Source organism: Crocodylus porosus, unplaced genomic scaffold, assembly GCF_001723895.1.
Source record: "Crocodylus porosus isolate Cpor-Errol unplaced genomic scaffold, CroPor_comp1, whole genome shotgun sequence".
Taxonomy (NCBI): Eukaryota; Metazoa; Chordata; order Crocodylia; family Crocodylidae; genus Crocodylus; species Crocodylus porosus.
The window spans coordinates 3,613,000-3,630,450 of NW_017728933.1; the positions used below are offsets into that span (position 1 = coordinate 3,613,000).

Below are 17,451 nucleotides of genomic sequence, written 5' to 3' on the forward strand. Positions count from 1 at the left end.
AGCTGCAGCCTCACCAAGGCCGAGTACAAGGGGAGAATGACGTCCCGGGATTTGCTCGAGAAGCATCTATGGATGCACGCCAGCATTTTGGTTAATGCTTGGTTTGGTTGTGTTCTTGTTCTCGTGGCCATTGCTAATGTGATCAACCCATTCAATTTTTTTTCTTTTATATCCCCAAAGAGTTTTATTCTTCCCTACAATCCATCATTGTTCAGCAGGGCAGCATGCATGCCAGCCCGTAATGCTTTGAAAAGGGGCAGAACATGGATGGGGCTTGGGGGCTCTCTCCTTCCCGACATGCATGTTCACACCGTGGAAAGTCACCCGAACGACTAACCCAAATCTGTCTGCCAAGGACCTACTGAGCCACAAAGGCTGAATTCTCTCCTTGCACAGTCAAGGCGAATGGAGGCCCCTGAGGGGAGCAGCCCCAGGGGGATGGTACATTGTGAAGGCTGCTGACACTGTGCTTGCACTATCGACCAAGGGCATCAGTCTGCAGGAGCAGGCCAGGCCCTTGTGTCAGCACTTCCGTGGGCAGGTTGAACTGCTCCCGAGCTGCGGGCTCAGACCAGGATTCAGCAGGGATGCAGCGCCTTCACGGTGTGAGCGCTACCTGCAAAAAAAACCCTTGGCAAGCCTAAACAGGAAACTTCCTCCTCGGAGCCACGCAGCTGTCCAGGGGGTCGGGCCTCAGCTTCTGAGCCGGAGAAGAAAGCTGACTGCGCACAAAAAACGAAGCACGCTGGAAAGTCACTGGCGCCACTTCCCAGGCAGGGGCAACGCACGCTGAGTCTTCCTCCCTCTGGGCCTCGTGCAGGTCTGCCCAGATCGTAGGTCTGGATCTCGGTCGACCTCTCAAGGTGGTGCTGTCTGACAGTCAGTGAAACCTAAGGGATGAGAGGTCCCAGGAACTCGTGCTCTGGGGTGTAAAGGGACCAGTGCCAAGCTCAGGAAGAAGTTTTTGTCTCCCTTCAAGGAGCAGTGCACAGGTTGCAAAGGAGTATCTTCTCCTTCCTGGGAGATGGGTTGATGGAAAGGACGTGTCATCTGCTCTAGAGCGCAGATTTTAAGGCAGCACAATCTGTCCCCTCCCTGCTGACTTCAGTATCACGGCTTACCACTACATCGGGGAGCACATCAAGGGCTCGGCGAACAACCGTTAACCAGGGCACCCTTGGGGAAAACCAGCAGTAATGGCCCTAAACCCCTGGAAGACCATTTCAAGCTCAACATTAGGAAAAACTTCTTCACAGCTAGGGTGCCCAGACTGTGGAATAAGCTCCTTCTGGAGTTGGTGCAATCACCTACCCTGGAAATCTTCAAGAGGAGACTGAACGGGCACCTTGCCGGGATCACCTGATGCCAACTGTCCTTCCTGCCTGGTGCAGGGGGCTGGAGCCGATGATTTTCCGGGGTCCCTTCCAGCCCCTCGCAATCTATGAATCACTGATGATGCAGGTCAGGAAAAATAAGCATTGGCAGTGGTCGGCGGGGAGGGGCTGAGATGGTTCAGAACTGGGGAAAATAACCTGGGAATGCACAGGACACGTAATGTGGGCCAGGGCTGTCTGGCAATGCCCAGGCAAAGCCCCGAGAGGTTCTCAGCGCTGGGTAAATGGGCGAGTGTTTCCCCTTTGGAAACCCACGTTAAAATCCTGCCTTGGGTCCCAAGCGAAAAATACACGTGGCCTTCTGAGGCAGTTGTGCTGTGGTCCATTGCCTTACACAGGTCCTGGTTCCCAGTGCCAGACCCATGTACAGGCTTGTCCAGTTCTGGGGGAGATTGAACAGTGTTTGCAAAATCACACACGCAGAGGTTAAACTAACAAAGCCGAAATCAGCTTTCCACGAGTGCAGACGCAGCAGAGGAGAGTGATGGTTCCTAAAGCCTGTGAAAGCAGCTGCCGCACAGCCTGGCACACCACGCACTGCTGGGGCTGGAGATGGAGGCAGTAGGAGAAGGCAGGTCTTCATGTGGCCTCAGGCCTTGCTATCCTGGGCTCCCAGCCAGTCTCTTCAGTGGCCATAGCTCTTTCTTGGCCAACACTGATGGAACGAGATGACGGATATGGACAGCAGTTGAGTATGTTTTAGTAATAAAGGGGCCATTCGATGGTGTAGTAGTTAGAGCAGGTGACTGAGGGATGGCCCTTATGCCTGGTCCTGGATAACAAAAGGCAGAGGAACTGGGAGTCAGGAGTCCTGGGTTCAGTTTCCAGCTCTTGGAGGGGCATGCAGCTGATTTGGCGGGTAGAGCGGAGGGCTGGAGGTTAGATGCAATACACCAAGTCACCCATCCTGGGGGAGGAGATGTGGAGAGGCTCCTCTCTGCTGGTTCAGTACCTCATCCAGGAAAGTGTGTCCCTCAGGGGAGCAACTCCTGAGAAAAGGGACTTTGAGACATTTCTCTGGAGCTGTAGCCAGTACAATCCAGAGCCTCTTTCCAGTGTCCCCCAGCAGATGTAGCCTGGTGTGGCTTTATCTGATATCTTTTTAAAAGCCATTGTTATCCTCTGTTCTTTCCCTCCATTCCCACAGCAGCAGCAGGAGCCAAAACCCAAGTTGTACCAGTTCAAAGCTGCCAGGTTAAGCTCTAGACAGGCTAATCCGTGGATCGGGGAATTGGCAAACCTGCCTTAAAGGAACAGCAGCTTATTTCCAAAATAAATACAGGCGTGTTGCTGAGAATTACTTGTGCTTAATTGGAGCGTGAATCATGCTCTCAAGGAGCCAGCAGAAAACGGATGGTTGTTTTGCTCACTTTTTCTCCCATCAGGGTTAGAAGGCAGAACATGCCACACATCGCTGTGTATTTCAGCAAAGGAGCTGCATTTGCCATCCAAAGGAAGGATGTAGTCTGCTCCCAGATCTGGGAAGGGTCTAGGTAGTGGCTCTCCATCCTTTAGATCCCAGACCTTCTTTGGGAAGGGCAAGCTCTTTGCTTTTGCTCGATTGTTGACTGCAGAAGGAGGCTAGAGTTGTCACTCTGGTGCAAAGAAACAGGGCAGAGTGTTTTTAATGCTACAGCTCCCTCTGTCAAACTTCTGGGTTGATCTAGTGAATCACCTTTGCACATCCAGAAATGTGAACATTGCATGGCACCCCACAGCACCCTTGAAAAGATCACAAGGCACCCCAGGGTGCCCCAGCACCCAAGTTGAGAAACCCTGGGCCAAAGCAGGAGGCTACAAGTCAGAACTTCCCAATTCTTTTCTGCCACCGACTTTCAGAGTCTCTTTGTGCCACGGTTTATTCCCTGCCACACAGGTAAGCTAGAGCTCAACTTCAGCCATGGACACACATGTCCAAAGTGCTGTGATCACCATGGATGAGCTGGGAGGGTGGGGGGGTCAAATCAATGTTTTATCGTTAGGAGATAAAACTTTGCTCAGTAAACACACCCGTCATCCAATTTGCCTCTCTCTCTCTCTCTCTCTCTCTCTCCCTCTCTCTCTCTCTCTCTCTCTCTCTCTCCTAACTCTGAAATCCCTCGCACAAGCAACGCAGCCAAAATCTAATTAGCAACTCCCACCTCTGAAATGAATAGCACAAGTCAAAGGTTTGGCAACTCACATCACAACTGAGACGAATACAGGAATTTTCCAGTGTCCTGCCCATGCATACGTATTATGTGTATACCCCGGCTCTTTGCGACTGTGTTGTCATTCCACAGAGCATGGGACCGGGTAGAGGATTGTGGGTGCCCGGTCTGGGAGACCTTCTGGTCTCCTTTTCGTCATGTTATATGGGGTGGAAACTTGCTCACAGCCAAGGTTTTGAGTAGTCCCAGTCTCTTTCCAAGTCAGCCGTGTGCATCAAGGCAGAAGCCTGCTAGCCACGCTCTCGTACTCTGTGCCATTCCTGATGGCAGCAATTGTTGTTTCAGGTGGATAAAGTTTGAAGAAAAGGTGGAAGAAGGAGGGGAAAGATGGAGCAAACCTCATGTGTCAACGTTAACATTGCACAGCCTGTTTGAGCTGCGCACGTGTCTGCAGACGGGAACAGTGCTCCTGGATCTCGATGGCTACTCCTTGCCGCAAATCATAGGTATGAGCCTTTTGGCACAAAGAACAATTGGCTTGTCATTTTAGTGGCCTCCCTAGAGACTTCTGTTCTCTGATGCCTCCCCTGGAGCAAGGGGAAGCATCGCTAACCTCAAAGTTTTTTTCATGGGGTAACTAATGATGCAGGGCCTAGTTCTGCACCTGAACAGCCACTGCAGCCTGCAAAGTGTGAATCAGACTGCAGATACAGCCTGCTAGTGAGGCAGGATGGCCCAGCAGGTAGGAGGGCATCAGGGCCTTGGGCTTTGTGGGTTCAGTTCTCTGCCGACCCTGAGATTCCAGTCCCCTGCGGCCAGGTTCTCAATGGTATTTGAGGCAGTGAAGGGTGATTGGATAGTACCAGGAGGAACACAATAGGACGTAAACTGGAACACAACAAATTGCCTTGCCTAAGCTTTTTGATGATGTAGATAACAAATTACTCAAACTCAGCAGATTTGCTCTGGTGGTAGCAGGAAAAAACACAGTTCATTAGCAACTCCACAGCTTGCTTTGGGCCATCGCTTTGTAGACTGCACTTTGAAAAACAGCTTGCTAGTTGGTCTTTCCAAGTGACAGCATCCCAGGTTTGTTAAAACAATATATCAAATGACTGCATGCATAGAGTGGAGCTTGGCTTGTTGGTTTGTAATTTCACTGCTTCTTGGTCCTTCCATTGCACCATTCCTGGTGAGGCACGATCATTGGGTTTACCCATTGCTTATTCATTCATTAACCCTGCAGAGCTAATTCAAATTGCAAGGCAGGAGTACATCTAAAGGAATTAATCAGATTTATGCTGGTGCAGCGGAGAGATAAGAGTAGAATTAAGCTGGAGTATCTCAAGAGGTCGTGGTCGGTACAGGATGGACAAATTTGTTCATAGAATCACAGAATCATATAAAATGATGGTTGGGAGGGACCTCAGCAGGTCATATCTAGTCCAACCTTCTGCTCAAAGCAGGACCAGCCCCAACTAGATCATCCCAGCCAAGGCTTTGTTTAGCTGGATCTTAAAAACCTTCAAGGATGTAGACTCTGCAGTGTCTCGGGGTAGCCTGTTCCAAGGCTTTACGACCCTCTTAGTGAGAGAGTTTTTCCTAATATCTAAGCTAAATTTCCCTTGCTGCCACTTGAAACCATTGCGTCTTGTTCTGTCATCTGCCACCACTGAGAAGAGTCTCGCCCCATCCTCTTCTGAACCCACCTTCAGGTAGTTGAAGGCTGCTATCAAATCCCCCCTCAGTCTTCTCTTCTCCAGACTAAATAAGCCCAGTTCCCTCAGCCTTTCCTCATAAGCCATGTCCCCCAGCCCCCTCACCATTTTTGCTGCCCTCCACTGGACTTTCTCCAATTTGTCCACATCCTTTGTGTAGTGGGGGGTCCTGAAACTGGACACAGTACTCCAGATGTGGCCTCACCAGTGCTGCATAGAGAGGAAGAATCACTTCTTGGCAACAAGGACACACTGTTGGCTCACATTCAGCTTATTGTCCACTGTAACCCCCAGGAATTGCTGAATTGCTGCTGCTTAGCCAGTCAGTCCCCAACCTGTACTGGTGCAACTGGAAAATAGGAATTAGCCGGAGTAACTGGAAGATAGGAGTCAACAGCAAGTTGGACCTTTTGGGGCAAGTTTGCATCTAGACAAGACCTCAGGCAGTTAAGTTGGCATGAACTATTTGCATGGTGTAGCATCCCTGCTGCCAGAATGACTGGGTGCTACGAGCAGCGACAGGTGTTTATTGTACAATGCCTTGTGCCATTTATGAACCACTGCAGATGTCACTTCTATCCAGATAGTGTGGAGCTCAGTCTCTTATGTGCAGTGTGCAAAGCAAAGGGAAAGCAGGCAGCACACCTGAAACACAAGGAGCGTAGGAACCCAGAACTGGAAGGGGCTTTTGGGAGCATTGAGTCCAGTCTCCTGTGGTCACAGGTAGTAATTAACTGAAGGGGTCCCTAAAATTGACACTTCAGGTCTTCATCCGCCAGATGTGAGGGACATTATTCAGAACAGCAAGGACGTGCTTCATGCCATGCTGGGTGAAGGCAAGGGAAATGACAGCCCTGCCAGTGCCCTGCAAGGGCAAGCTGTGGTTCAGCACTCAGGGCCACCCTTCACATTTCTCAGGGCTGTTTCGCCCTCTTATCATTCAATGCATAATTGAAAGCTCGGTGGGGGTCCAGTGTGACTCATGGGCCGCCTCTGGGTGGCAGATCGCCCACTGGGGATCCTTGTTGCAAGCCACAGAGATCCTAGCTCCTAAGGAGTTTGCAAGGAGGGAGAATTATGCTCCACAGCCCAGGGAGGGCCAACACATGTCTGCCTTTCAGATGATGTCATAGAAAAGCAGATAGAAGCTGGCCTGCTGAAGCCAGAGCTGAGGGAGAAAGTGACCTACATCCTCCTGAGGAAGCACCGCCACCAGACCAAGAAACCGATCCACCGGTCCTTGGCAGACATCGGCAAATCTGTGTCGTCCAGCACAAGTGAGTTCCTGAGATCCGGGCCATGCCCAGTGTTTTTGTTTCATTTTTTTTTAATGGACTCCTTCCCCATAGCAAAAGGTCCTGGTTGTCAGTACGGGCAAGAGAGGAGTGGAGAAGAAAGCCCTCTCCCCACAGAAGAGAAGCGAGAGACCCAGCTCCCTCAGTCTGCTGCACCTGCACCTTGACCAGTAGGCTTAGTGGGCAGTTCAGCAGTACCGGGGAGCATGGGGCGTTGGTCTTGATGTCAGGCTGTTTCACAGATCTTATATGCCACCTCATAGTGGTAAGGACATGGTCAGCGGCTCTGGTAGGCAGGGAGAGACAGATGGCGCCAATGGTGGACCTTGGTGGAAGGGTCAGGACCCAGGGGCTACCCCAGCAGCAGGGTCATGAGATGCAAAGATCGAGGCAGCCCGTTCAAACCCTGTGGAGGCTGTCAGGAAACCCGAACAATTACTCTCCCCAACAGCTGTTTGCACAAAGCAAGTTGGAGTCTCAGGAGAGGCCCACATCCCCTGACTTCATTCTTGCAGCTTCAGCTTGCATTGCTGGTGGTACTGGCAGAAAAGGCAAAGGAAGCAAAGGCCAGCGAGACCTGTGCTTCCGGGGCAGGTCCTTTACAAGCCTCATAGGCAGGGAGCACTGCTGGAAGCCGGCACTCACATGCCGTAGCATTGGCTGCTTTGCCTGCTGGTTCCAGGCTGCTTTGTCTACAGGTGAACCCGGTCTGTGAGCACGATGTTTCTGCTCGTAGCCATTGGAAAGAGGGATTGGTGTGTTTCCAGCCCGGGATAGGTCCTGGACTAACTGACCTTGGGCTTAGCCATTGCTAGGACTGAGGACCCAGATAGCTGATTTTTGGTCTTTGGCCCATGCAGCAGGACACCTCTTCTCCTTGCAATCACTTGTATTGTCAGCAGTAAGACACTGAGGCTTGTTGGAAGAGCAGTTCTCTAAAAAGCAGGATATACCCATCGGTGCCACCAGCAGAGCTGTATTGGGAATTGAATGATGCCCAGCTTTGGGTTGTGCTGTGGTAGTTATTCCCTACAGACATCAGCACTGAGCTGGAAGATGGGCCTGGCTTTCCCTTCACCGATCCCCAAATGGTTATTTTTGGAATTTCCACCCCAAGGGAAGTTCCAAGTTTTTTCTTCTCCTGGTGGGGGAAAAATGGCATTTACCAGCTCTATCTGCCTGGCTGTCTGTCATGGGACAGCATCCTCGTTTATCAGTAGTACTGAACATGGGCCAGAGGCACTGAATATGCCAACACTAGTTTTATTCCAGACAACCCCCTTCTTTCTCAAAAGAACAGACTTCGAGCTCGTGTGCATCATGGTTAATTGGGAAGTACTCCAGCGAAGGTCAGTGTAGTTACCCCAAGATGCAAGCGAGATCAGATCCAGGGCTCACTCCCTGTATCTCCCAGGCTGCTGGTTCTCCATAGGGTCGGGGGTATTTCATTTAAGCCCTTGTTAGACTGGCAGGATCGACATGGCAGTGGGGGAAGCGAGCTGCTTGCTCTTTAGACTCGCACCATCTCAGCAGAGTGCTCAAGCAAGTTCTGTTTCCTGGGAAATTTGCAGTTTCTTCCATCGGGTTTTAAGCGTGTTTTGGAGAACAAGCCCCATGTGCAAGGAGCTGAGTGGGTACTGACAGTGTGTGACAGTCTGTCCTGCTCAGAGAGCACAAGCGCTGGCCCATGCATCGGTAAATCACATTTATGGTCTCAAAATAGCGTCTGAGTGGGAGTCTGGTGATGCACAGGCCTTGGAGTGGGCAACGTAAATGAGAGAAGTCGCCCAGCTTGGAAAACATCCAGCGTGTCTCCCAGAAGTGACACTCCCTTCCTAATAGAAACATGACTCTGAGTAGGACCAAAGTGAGCGAGGAGGCAGAAATTGCAGCCAACTTCTGCGAACTGTCATTAGTTTTGTGAAATCTCAAGGAGCCGGGCCAGGTTTAGCCAGCCCGGCTGGTCACGCACATCCCTGGCTGGAAGGGGCTGACTGGGCTGCTTCTGGAACAGGTGCTGATAGCTCTCGGTGCACTTTTCCCCTCAGTTCGCAGCCCTGTCCGGACCCCGGCTGCCGGAGCTGCCTTTCACCGCTCCACCGAAGATCTCCGCATGAGGCAGAGCGCAAGTTACGGACGTTTACGTAAGTCCAGCAGTGGCCTCGAGAGGCTGTGGACACCGGGCTGAGGTCCTTACTCCGGGGTTTGGGTTTTGCTGCTGACTTGCATATGGCAAATTGCAGCATTTCCCTGGGCCTCACCTGTCTCCTAGAAGAGTTTACTGGGCTAAAGCCTATAAAGGAAAAGATTCTCACCCCCTCCCTGCCCAGTAGAAAATGCCCTGCTTAATGGTGTTTTAAGTCCAGCCTTAGATTCCTAGCATGGAAAGAGATGAGCTGGAGGTGGGTTATACTTCATAAAGCATCAGTCCATTAGGCTGCACTGTTCAATAACTAACAGCAAGTATTTCATATAATCAGAAGGTGAAGCGTCTCACAGGAGCTCTTTCTGTGACACCTTCCCCAGTAATCTTATGGCACATATTTTTAAAGGCTGAGTAGGTATAACAGGGGTGTTGGTTGTAACTGTGTTGATCTAAGGACATCAGTAGACAAGGTTCTTTGGGTAAATGTGGTATCTTGTATTAGACCATCTAAATAGTTGGAAAAACTGTTCTTTGCAAGCTTTGGGATCCACACTGGCATTTTCAGAGACCTGCATTTTTGCATGCTGGCATCTGTCCCATCCAGGAGAGCACAAAACAACTGTAGACTCTTCCTATGCCTTAAGAATGGTGTTTATACCCAAAAGCTTGCACAGAACAATTTTTCCAACTATTTAGTTGGCCTAATAAAGGGTTTTGTCTCTGCTGCAGTTATCCTCAGTTTTATAGTTCACCTTTCCCTTGACTAAGTTAGGGGTAAGGTAGAGAGCAAAACTAGCTACAGTGAACTGGCTAATAATGTTCACTGTACTGCCACAGATGACCTAATAATGAATAACTAGAATGTCACAGTATAGTAAATCAAAAGCATTGCAGAGAAGCCCTGGACACAGCAGGGTATCAAGATCCGGCATCATGTTGTAACTCAGGGTGTCTGTACTTCAGGCCAAGATGTAACTATACCTTCTGTAGAGACAACCCATGGAACTTTAAACCAACCAGGTGAGGTGCATCGCTGTGCCAGGCAGCACCCAAATGCGGACACAGTTACATTGACTGCAATGTCCTTTCAGCAGCATAGCTTCTTCTGACTGCAGTACTGGTTTAAATTCCCCCTAGGCAAAGCTACACTGGCACTCTGGGGGGTTTGCCAGCATAGCTCGAAAAGTCTTGAGGGTCAGCTTGGTGCCTGAATCAGATCTCAGCGACCCTGGTGTAAATATGGCAGTCCCTGCAGTTATACCACTTTGTATACAGAACCTGCCCATTTTAGTTGCACCAGATTGATGCCCTCATAAACTGGACTTGAATGCAGGCTCCTATAGAAATGAGCAACTGTGGGGCCCCATTCCCCATTCCACCAGCTTCTCAACCACAGAGATGAAGGGCATAAAACAGTCACAGGCCCATGTATCTGTGGATAGCAGCCTATATAGTAGCCTCTACGGTTTCTCATGTCTTCTTTCCTTTTTTTGCTTCCCTAGGCCATGCCCAGAGCCGAAGCATGAATGACATTACAGAGGCGCCAAGCACAGATCAGGTAGTAAGTTCTAGAAGCCTTTCTCGGACCCAGGTTTTCTACAGCACAATGAGAGATGGTCTCCCATTATGAGAAAAAAATGTGTTTTTCATTCTCCTCCTTTTAGCAGAAGCATTTAAAAGTAACCCACAGCCATCCCCAGTGCTGTAGTCCTAGTCACCCAGGTCCAAGTTATTTCAGGCTGAGAGAACAGCTCCATTGGAACATAACACTAATAAAAGGGGATTGCGTCCTGAGGTCTTTTCCCTGCTAGGACATACCTGAGACCTCAGAGAAAGCTGCAAAAATCCTTTGAGCAGACAGTTGTGAAATAGCCTGTAGAAGGAAATCTTTCACATCCCCTCCTCATCTATGCACCCTGTAGATTGACCAAATATGTCCCCTAGGTATTTTCACTCCTACCTTTTCAGATGATCTCACGGATGCTGAATGCCTTTATGACTCTACCAAGCTCTTTGTCTTGGTGTACAGGCCAACGTGCAGTGAAACAATGGGGTGATACATTAAAAAGTAATAAAAAGGAAATGCCTTGGCACACACAATACAATGACCCTGTGTAATGTGTTGCCACGTGATGTGATGGAAGCCATCCACATGGTAGCCTGCCAAGGAGGACTAGAGGATGCTTTTGTGGATAATGAGTGTATTCTGCAGGTAGATCAGATAGGATGAAAACAATTGAATGGTCTGGGCAGCAGTGTTTCTAGGTATATGCCAAGAACTAGTGGCCTGAGGTGAAGAAGAGACTTCTCCTATAGATGTATTGTCTGCTGTGGGGGTCTTGACATCCTCCTTGGAGTCGTGTCAGTTTGTTGGTGCCCGCTGGACGCAGGAAATGAGACAGGATGCACAACTGGCTTGTACCAGGCTGAAAACTGCACTGTTCCTAAGTGCCTGGTTTTCACAATCCAACAAAGGATGGTTTCCCAGAGGTATCCCTCAACAGCATGTTCTGTTAGGTCACTTGGACACTGGAAATGCACTTCTCTGTAGTCACATTTGTTTCATGGGAGATGCACGTGGGCAGGTGACTACTTGACCTTCCAAATTTTCATGTGACTTCCTGTGGAATAAGTCGTTGTTATTTATGTTGATAATTTATATGGATAGCCTCTTTTGACTGTGACCATTGTGTGAAGCAGAACCAAACAAAATGGTCACTTTTGGAAAAAGTTGATTATTTAAGTCGAAAATTAAGAGAAGCAGTGAGTGGGCATTATAGATGGCTACCCTGATAAGCAGTATTCTCAGTGCACCAGCAGCCCAGCCTTTTAAAAAGTATGCAGAGTCCTTTAAAAAAAACTCCAAAACACCAGGAGTCCTAGGGTTGATGATAATGACTCACAAAATTGCCAGGCTGTTCTTTACAAAATTCCTTAGTGACCATGTTGTAGGTGCTGCTGCTAGGCAGGTATTTTTTATACTCACCGGTGATGTTTTTGTGCAGTCAGACACCGGTGATGTTTTTGTGCAGTTTTTAAGAGCTGTCTGGATCCATATGGTGAGGAGGTGGGTATACGTCCATCATGGTTTTATCTCCATGCTCGAGTAGGATGCCTACTGCTGGGTCATAAACATCAACTCAGCAATTTAATTGGTAGCCGGGCTTCATAGCAAGAGGCAGTAATTTTCTCCACAGAGTTACAATAGTTTTGCTGAGGAAGTTCTGGGTAACAAGGCATATGGGAAGAGGTAAGGGTGAGAAGTGAAGTTGGGGAGGATGGTTATTCATATAGTCATAGCACGTGGGTCTCAACAGTATAGCAGCACCTCATTTATTCTCCAGTGAGAACTATGTCTGGCTCTAAAGGTGAAGTTAAGGAGTTTGCCAGTTATCACAATTATTTATCATATCGTGCAATGGAGCAACAAGGGTCACTTCATTTCCACTAACAGTATGGCAAAGTGCCTAGCTGTTAAGGGAGATTATTTGTGTTTTCCCTCCCTGGTTGTTTCTGAGAGGTCAAACCCTGCAATATTCAGTTGGCCAAAACGCCCATCATCAGAGTGGCTAGAGCTGTAGTGAAACCTCTGCTTGTGTGTGTGGGTGGGTACACATGCACTTTAGAGCCAATACAGTAATTGTCAGCAGCAGGAAGCTGCTGACTTGTTCCACAGCAGTAAATAGCTGTTCTGGACACGGGTCATGGTTCATCCAACAAGGGGAATAGGCAGTGCACAACGTGTGCATGTGACCATACCTCCTTCTTGTTCCTGGACCCATGTAGAAGATAAGAGCCTACTTCTGCTACTGGCTCAGGGTCTGAGCAGGGGTAGGACTCTGCAGGATTTGAATTGCAAGGTGCATAATGACTATACCTTCATATACCTGTACTGCCACTGTAAAGCCTGGGCATTTGATAGGAAACATGGGGAAAAACCTGTATTTATTGTTGAGACGCACACTTTTGTTGTCGGTAAAGACAATGGAGAAACATTGTCCGGGCAAGGCTCCTGGTGTTGGCTGTATTTTAAGTCCATTTTAGGTGTATTTGCATGCTTTGCTTCCAACATAGGCTAGGCTTGCCTTAGCAAGAGTTTGACTGAATGAGGCTTCCAGGATGTACCCAGGATACTGCCCTAAAAGCAGGTCTGAATCTCTTTGCCATCCTGCCAGTTATAAACCTTGCTGGCCTCCCTGGAAGCTTCACAAAACATCCCTGTACAGGTGCTGCTGCCGACTCTTAGCCCGTATGTGCTAAAACAAGGCCCGGTACAATTCTGGAAATATGCAGAGCTCCAGACAGCCAAGTGCAGTTGGTTCAGTTGCTAGCCAGAGGCTAAGACAGTGTGGAAGTGAAGAAGACATCATCCCCTCCTTGGAGAATCATGTTTCCTGCCCTCAGAGACCTGGTCCCAAATGCAGACCCCAAGATACCCTTCTCCCACTGCATTTTAACAGGAACATGTGTTGGGCTTTCGAGGCCTTTCTGGAATGGGTGGGACAAGGTGTGACCAGCCTCTTGTCTTTCTGTTAATCAGAACGTGCCATGCTGGGGAAACAAATGGTTTGATGGAAGCCAAAGGTGCCCAGATGCACCGTTCCTCTGCTTTGCCCATCCAAAGAGTCATCAAAGTATGAGGGTGTTGCAGGAACAAATGGTGAAATGTCTGCTCATGCTGCATGTCCCTGACAAACTGGGAAGTGACACAGCAGCAGGGAATGCCAATGGGGCCATGTTGAAGGCACTTGTCCTTTTACAACTAGGCAGAGAAGTTAATGCAAAATGGTTCGAAATTGTCAGCACCTCCCGAAACCCCTTTGCACGCTGCAGCTAAGCTTAGCATAACCAGAATGGCTTGTGAGTGCAAGGCTGAGGGAGTCCCTAACAACTGTAACCACATGCATAGACTGATTTATAAGTGCTTCATTTAAAGCTGATGGCTGATGTGAAAAAATTATCACTATGTATGGTAACGAGCCGCCACTCTGGCTGGCATAAAGAAAGGTGCCACCAGCAGCGCATGGGTCAGAGGAAGTTTGTTCATGGAGAAACCAGCAAAGGATGGAAGCAGGAGGGACAGGGAAAGGGACACGGGTCCTTTCCCACCTCGTTGTTGCCTGGGACAGTGAATGTTGGGTGGTGCCTGCCTCAGGCACCAAAGGGCAAGGGCGCACCCCGGCCTCATGTGACATGCACTCTAGTGAAAAGCTGTGTGCTTTTCTAGTAACCAAACAAGAGGTCGCGGCACTTCTGACTGTCACGCAGTCCACACATCAGGGAGCTGCCTCTGCTATAGCTCCTAACGTGGGGACTGGATAAAGGGCAGCCGTCCCATCCAACCCATCTGCTTCCTCCATCTCTGAATCCTGACTTTCCTGGCAAAAGTCAGCTTGTGTAGAGAAGCATTAGTGGCGTATGAGTGGGAGGTGGGTCCTGCGTCTAGCCTGCTCCACTGAACTTCATCTGCCATGGTCTAATGGGCAGCATCGCAGTTACATTTCCACAGGCAAAGGCAGACGGCCTTTGTGGGTCCCCGGAAGCATGAGGGAGGTGAAACAGGTCACCTTTTGATTCACACCCTGATGCTCTACAAACTGGTGATGCCCAGTAGGGAATCCCATCATGTTTGCCATAGGGACTGGTCTTGCCTCAGTTGCCAGCCGGAGGATGCCTCTGGGTGCCTTTGCCAAATCTCTGCTCACTCCTTTCCAAGCCTTGTGACCGAAACGGCCTTTAGAGCTGCCTTCTGTTGTGAAACGGGAAGCATAGAGCGACTGTCACAAGCAGGAGGGGAGAGTAGCACCTGCTTGGGTGCTCAGGCAAAGGGGCCACAGGAAGCAGCCTGCTGGATGGGCTCCAACTCTGCTGGCAACCAGGATGGAGGGACTGGTTGGCATTTGGAGCAAGTCGCAGCAGCTGAGCACATGGCATCTGCCTCTGCAATATCGCCTCTAGCCACGGTGCACAGAGAGTTAACACTAAGATATGCAAAGCATTTAGTTCCTAAGAATGCCGGGTTTTAATCAACCTCTTAGACCCACTACAAAGGGACTTTTTAAGTTTTAAGTGAAGCTTAGTCGGCGCTCTCACTTATGCCGAGCTGCCTTGGAGGAGTTGTGTTATGACGATGATTTTTTTCCATTTGGATTTAAAAGCTTAGAAGAAGAGGGTGAGCCTGCTGCTTGGCTCACATGCCTCTCCTCATGCTGGCAATATAGATTATAATAACACCCTGCCTGGCTTTGCATTGCACCCTTTCAGATGGAGAATAATGAAAGGGCTGCAGGGGACAGGAGACCCAGGGAGGAATTGATACAACGAGGCCTCCTGGAACCGTGAATTGTCTTCCGCCTTAAGGGAACTTTTCTGAGGTGGTGGGGGCAGGAAAGAGCTGCAAAGCAGAAGCTCAAGACAGGAACTACAGGGCCCTGAGGTCTTTTCCCATTTTTTGTGAAGGGAGCCAATGGGGCCCATGGGCTTGGAAGAAGAGGTAAAGGAAAGCTTGCAGTCAGAGCAGAGCGTAAGCACGTTGGCTCTCATTTTGCTAGCGCTGTGCAGATGGCACACCATATATCAGTACTGATTCATGAAGGTCTCTGTCTGCAAAGTCTCCCTCTTCACATCCACCCAGACACACATGCCCACCTGGCCTGGCTTGCACAGAAATGGGGTTTGAAGTGTGTGGGACGCGAGTGCATGCACAGGTGCGGTTTTGAGTCCAGGCGAGTCCCAGCTCTGCTATCGCTCGCGGTGTTATCCTGAGTTGCGCCTTCATGGCATTTCCTGACTCCTGAGCTCCCAGAGTCATAGGAGCATGGGAGAGAGTCAGGCTTCGGCAAAGGTCAGCCCTGCGGTCCTGGCCGCGTGTGGGAGGTGCCCATCACCAGTCAGTAGGTCTTATGAACAGACCGTAGCCACATGGGTGGGGGCAAGGAGCTGCGCCCACTCCTTAACAGAGCTCAGCTGGGACTAGTGAGTATCTACCAGAAACAGGTCCTCAAAATGAGAATGACAGACGATTGGAGCAGTTACAAATGCCCCTTGTCCCTTGAACAGCTGAAAAACAAGTTCATGAAGAAGATCCCCAAAGACGCGGAGGCCTCCAACGTGCTGGTGGGAGAAGTGGATTTCCTCGACAAGCCCTTCGTGGCCTTCGTGCGGCTTATGCAGGCGACAATGCTGGGTGGAGTGACGGAGGTGCCTGTCCCCACCAGGTAGGCTGCTGGTCAGTTAAACCCAGCAGGCTTGGGCCAGGACCCAGGAAGGGTCTCAGGGTCAGCACCGAGGCACCGGGGAAGCGTGCAATGCCCTCAGAAACAGGTGGGAATGCACTTTCTTTCCAGGTCTCTGGGCTCCTGAGGGGTCCAAGTCATGTCTCATGTGGCTCACAGAAGTGGCCCACAGTAATAGAGCAACACAGCTCCCCCAGAGCCGAAGGGATAATGGACCCTTTTTTAACCCACAGTATTCAGGGAATCGGGACTACTGGGTTCATTCTCTGGCTCCACCGCTGATCTGGTCTGTAATGGTGGGGAACTCCCTTCCCTGTATCTGCCTCAGCTTCTCCATCTGTAAATAGGGCTGAACGCAGCTCTACCAGCCCCTGCTCTTCGGGGAAAGAACCGCTTCCTCTTGGTCAGGGCCACTAGCAGAATCGTTCACCTCCCCATTTATCCCAGGCACTGGCAGGGGTCAGGGAGCCCTGATGTTTTATCACATATTGCCATAGGCATAAAAGGTCCGGTCCAGCTCTCACTGAACTCAGTGGGCCATGCCCCATTGGACAGCAGTGAGGTTTGGATCAGGTCCTTTACCGAGATAACCAAGCAGCAAAACTCCCAAGGCCTGTTCCCGCATTTTGCAAACACCTACAGTTGGTACTGAAATGGCCTTCTCCCCCAGATGCCCCAGGCCAAGATCCTGTGTGCTGGGCCCTGCTGTGAATTAACCTGGCGCTGATTGCCAGGCCAGCCATGGACTCACAAGCGCTCTCTTTTTGCATCAGGTTCCTTTTTATTCTCCTGGGCCCTTCCGGAAAAGCAAAATCCTACAATGAGATTGGCAGAGCCATCGCGACCCTCATGGTGGATGACGTAAGTACCCAAGGCATGACCAAAGCCTGCTCAGGAAACATCCCCTTCACGTGCACCCCATCCAGGCGTCCATTCCATACGTACGTTCCCCAGCTTGGAGGGACACGCTCCCCCAGAGCCGGGATTAAAGCCAGGCGGCCAAACTGACCGCTGAAAATCTGTGCGGTTCCACTGTAGTCCAGTTGCCAAGAGCTGAGCATCTGGTGTGCACGAGAATTCACTTTAAATTACTAAAATAAAGCAGATTTATGTGTGTGTGTGGGCGTGTGTGTAGAAAGTGCGAGTATAGGGGTGTATCTGTCCAGCAAAGTGCACACAGGAGTTTAGCACAGTCTGGCACGCCATTCTTTCATCTGGCTAGCATGGGTGGTAATAGCTGTCAAGACACAGCAACTGCAGCTGAGCCGGATCAAGCTAAGAAGCAGTTTCATCCTTGTGCCGTCACACCTTTGTTCTGCCCACATGTGTGCCACTATGGGTGTGCTCCTGCCAGGACCCACCTCTGGATCACATCTCGGTGTGTGTTCGAGGCTTCTTTGTGCTCTGCTCATCCTTTTGCGGCTTATATTTCATAGATTTCATAGACATTAGGGCTGGAAGGGACCTCGGGAGATCATCGAGTCCAGCCCCCTGCCCAAAGGGCAGGAAGTCA

The 17,451-nt window shown here is 50.0% G+C and overlaps 1 protein-coding gene across 1 annotated transcript in view; it reads left to right on the forward strand.

Annotated features, from left to right (window-relative positions):
* SLC4A5 (solute carrier family 4 member 5) overlaps positions 1-17,451 on the forward strand; it is a 53,186-nt gene that overhangs the window by 4,938 nt on the left and 30,797 nt on the right. The window contains exons 2-7 of the mRNA XM_019545980.1: positions 3,890-4,050; positions 6,384-6,539; positions 8,606-8,701; positions 10,206-10,261; positions 15,763-15,920; positions 16,712-16,799. Of these exons, the coding sequence (XP_019401525.1) occupies positions 3,890-4,050; positions 6,384-6,539; positions 8,606-8,701; positions 10,206-10,261; positions 15,763-15,920; positions 16,712-16,799 (715 nt within the window). The remainder of the gene's footprint in view (positions 1-3,889; positions 4,051-6,383; positions 6,540-8,605; positions 8,702-10,205; positions 10,262-15,762; positions 15,921-16,711; positions 16,800-17,451) is intronic.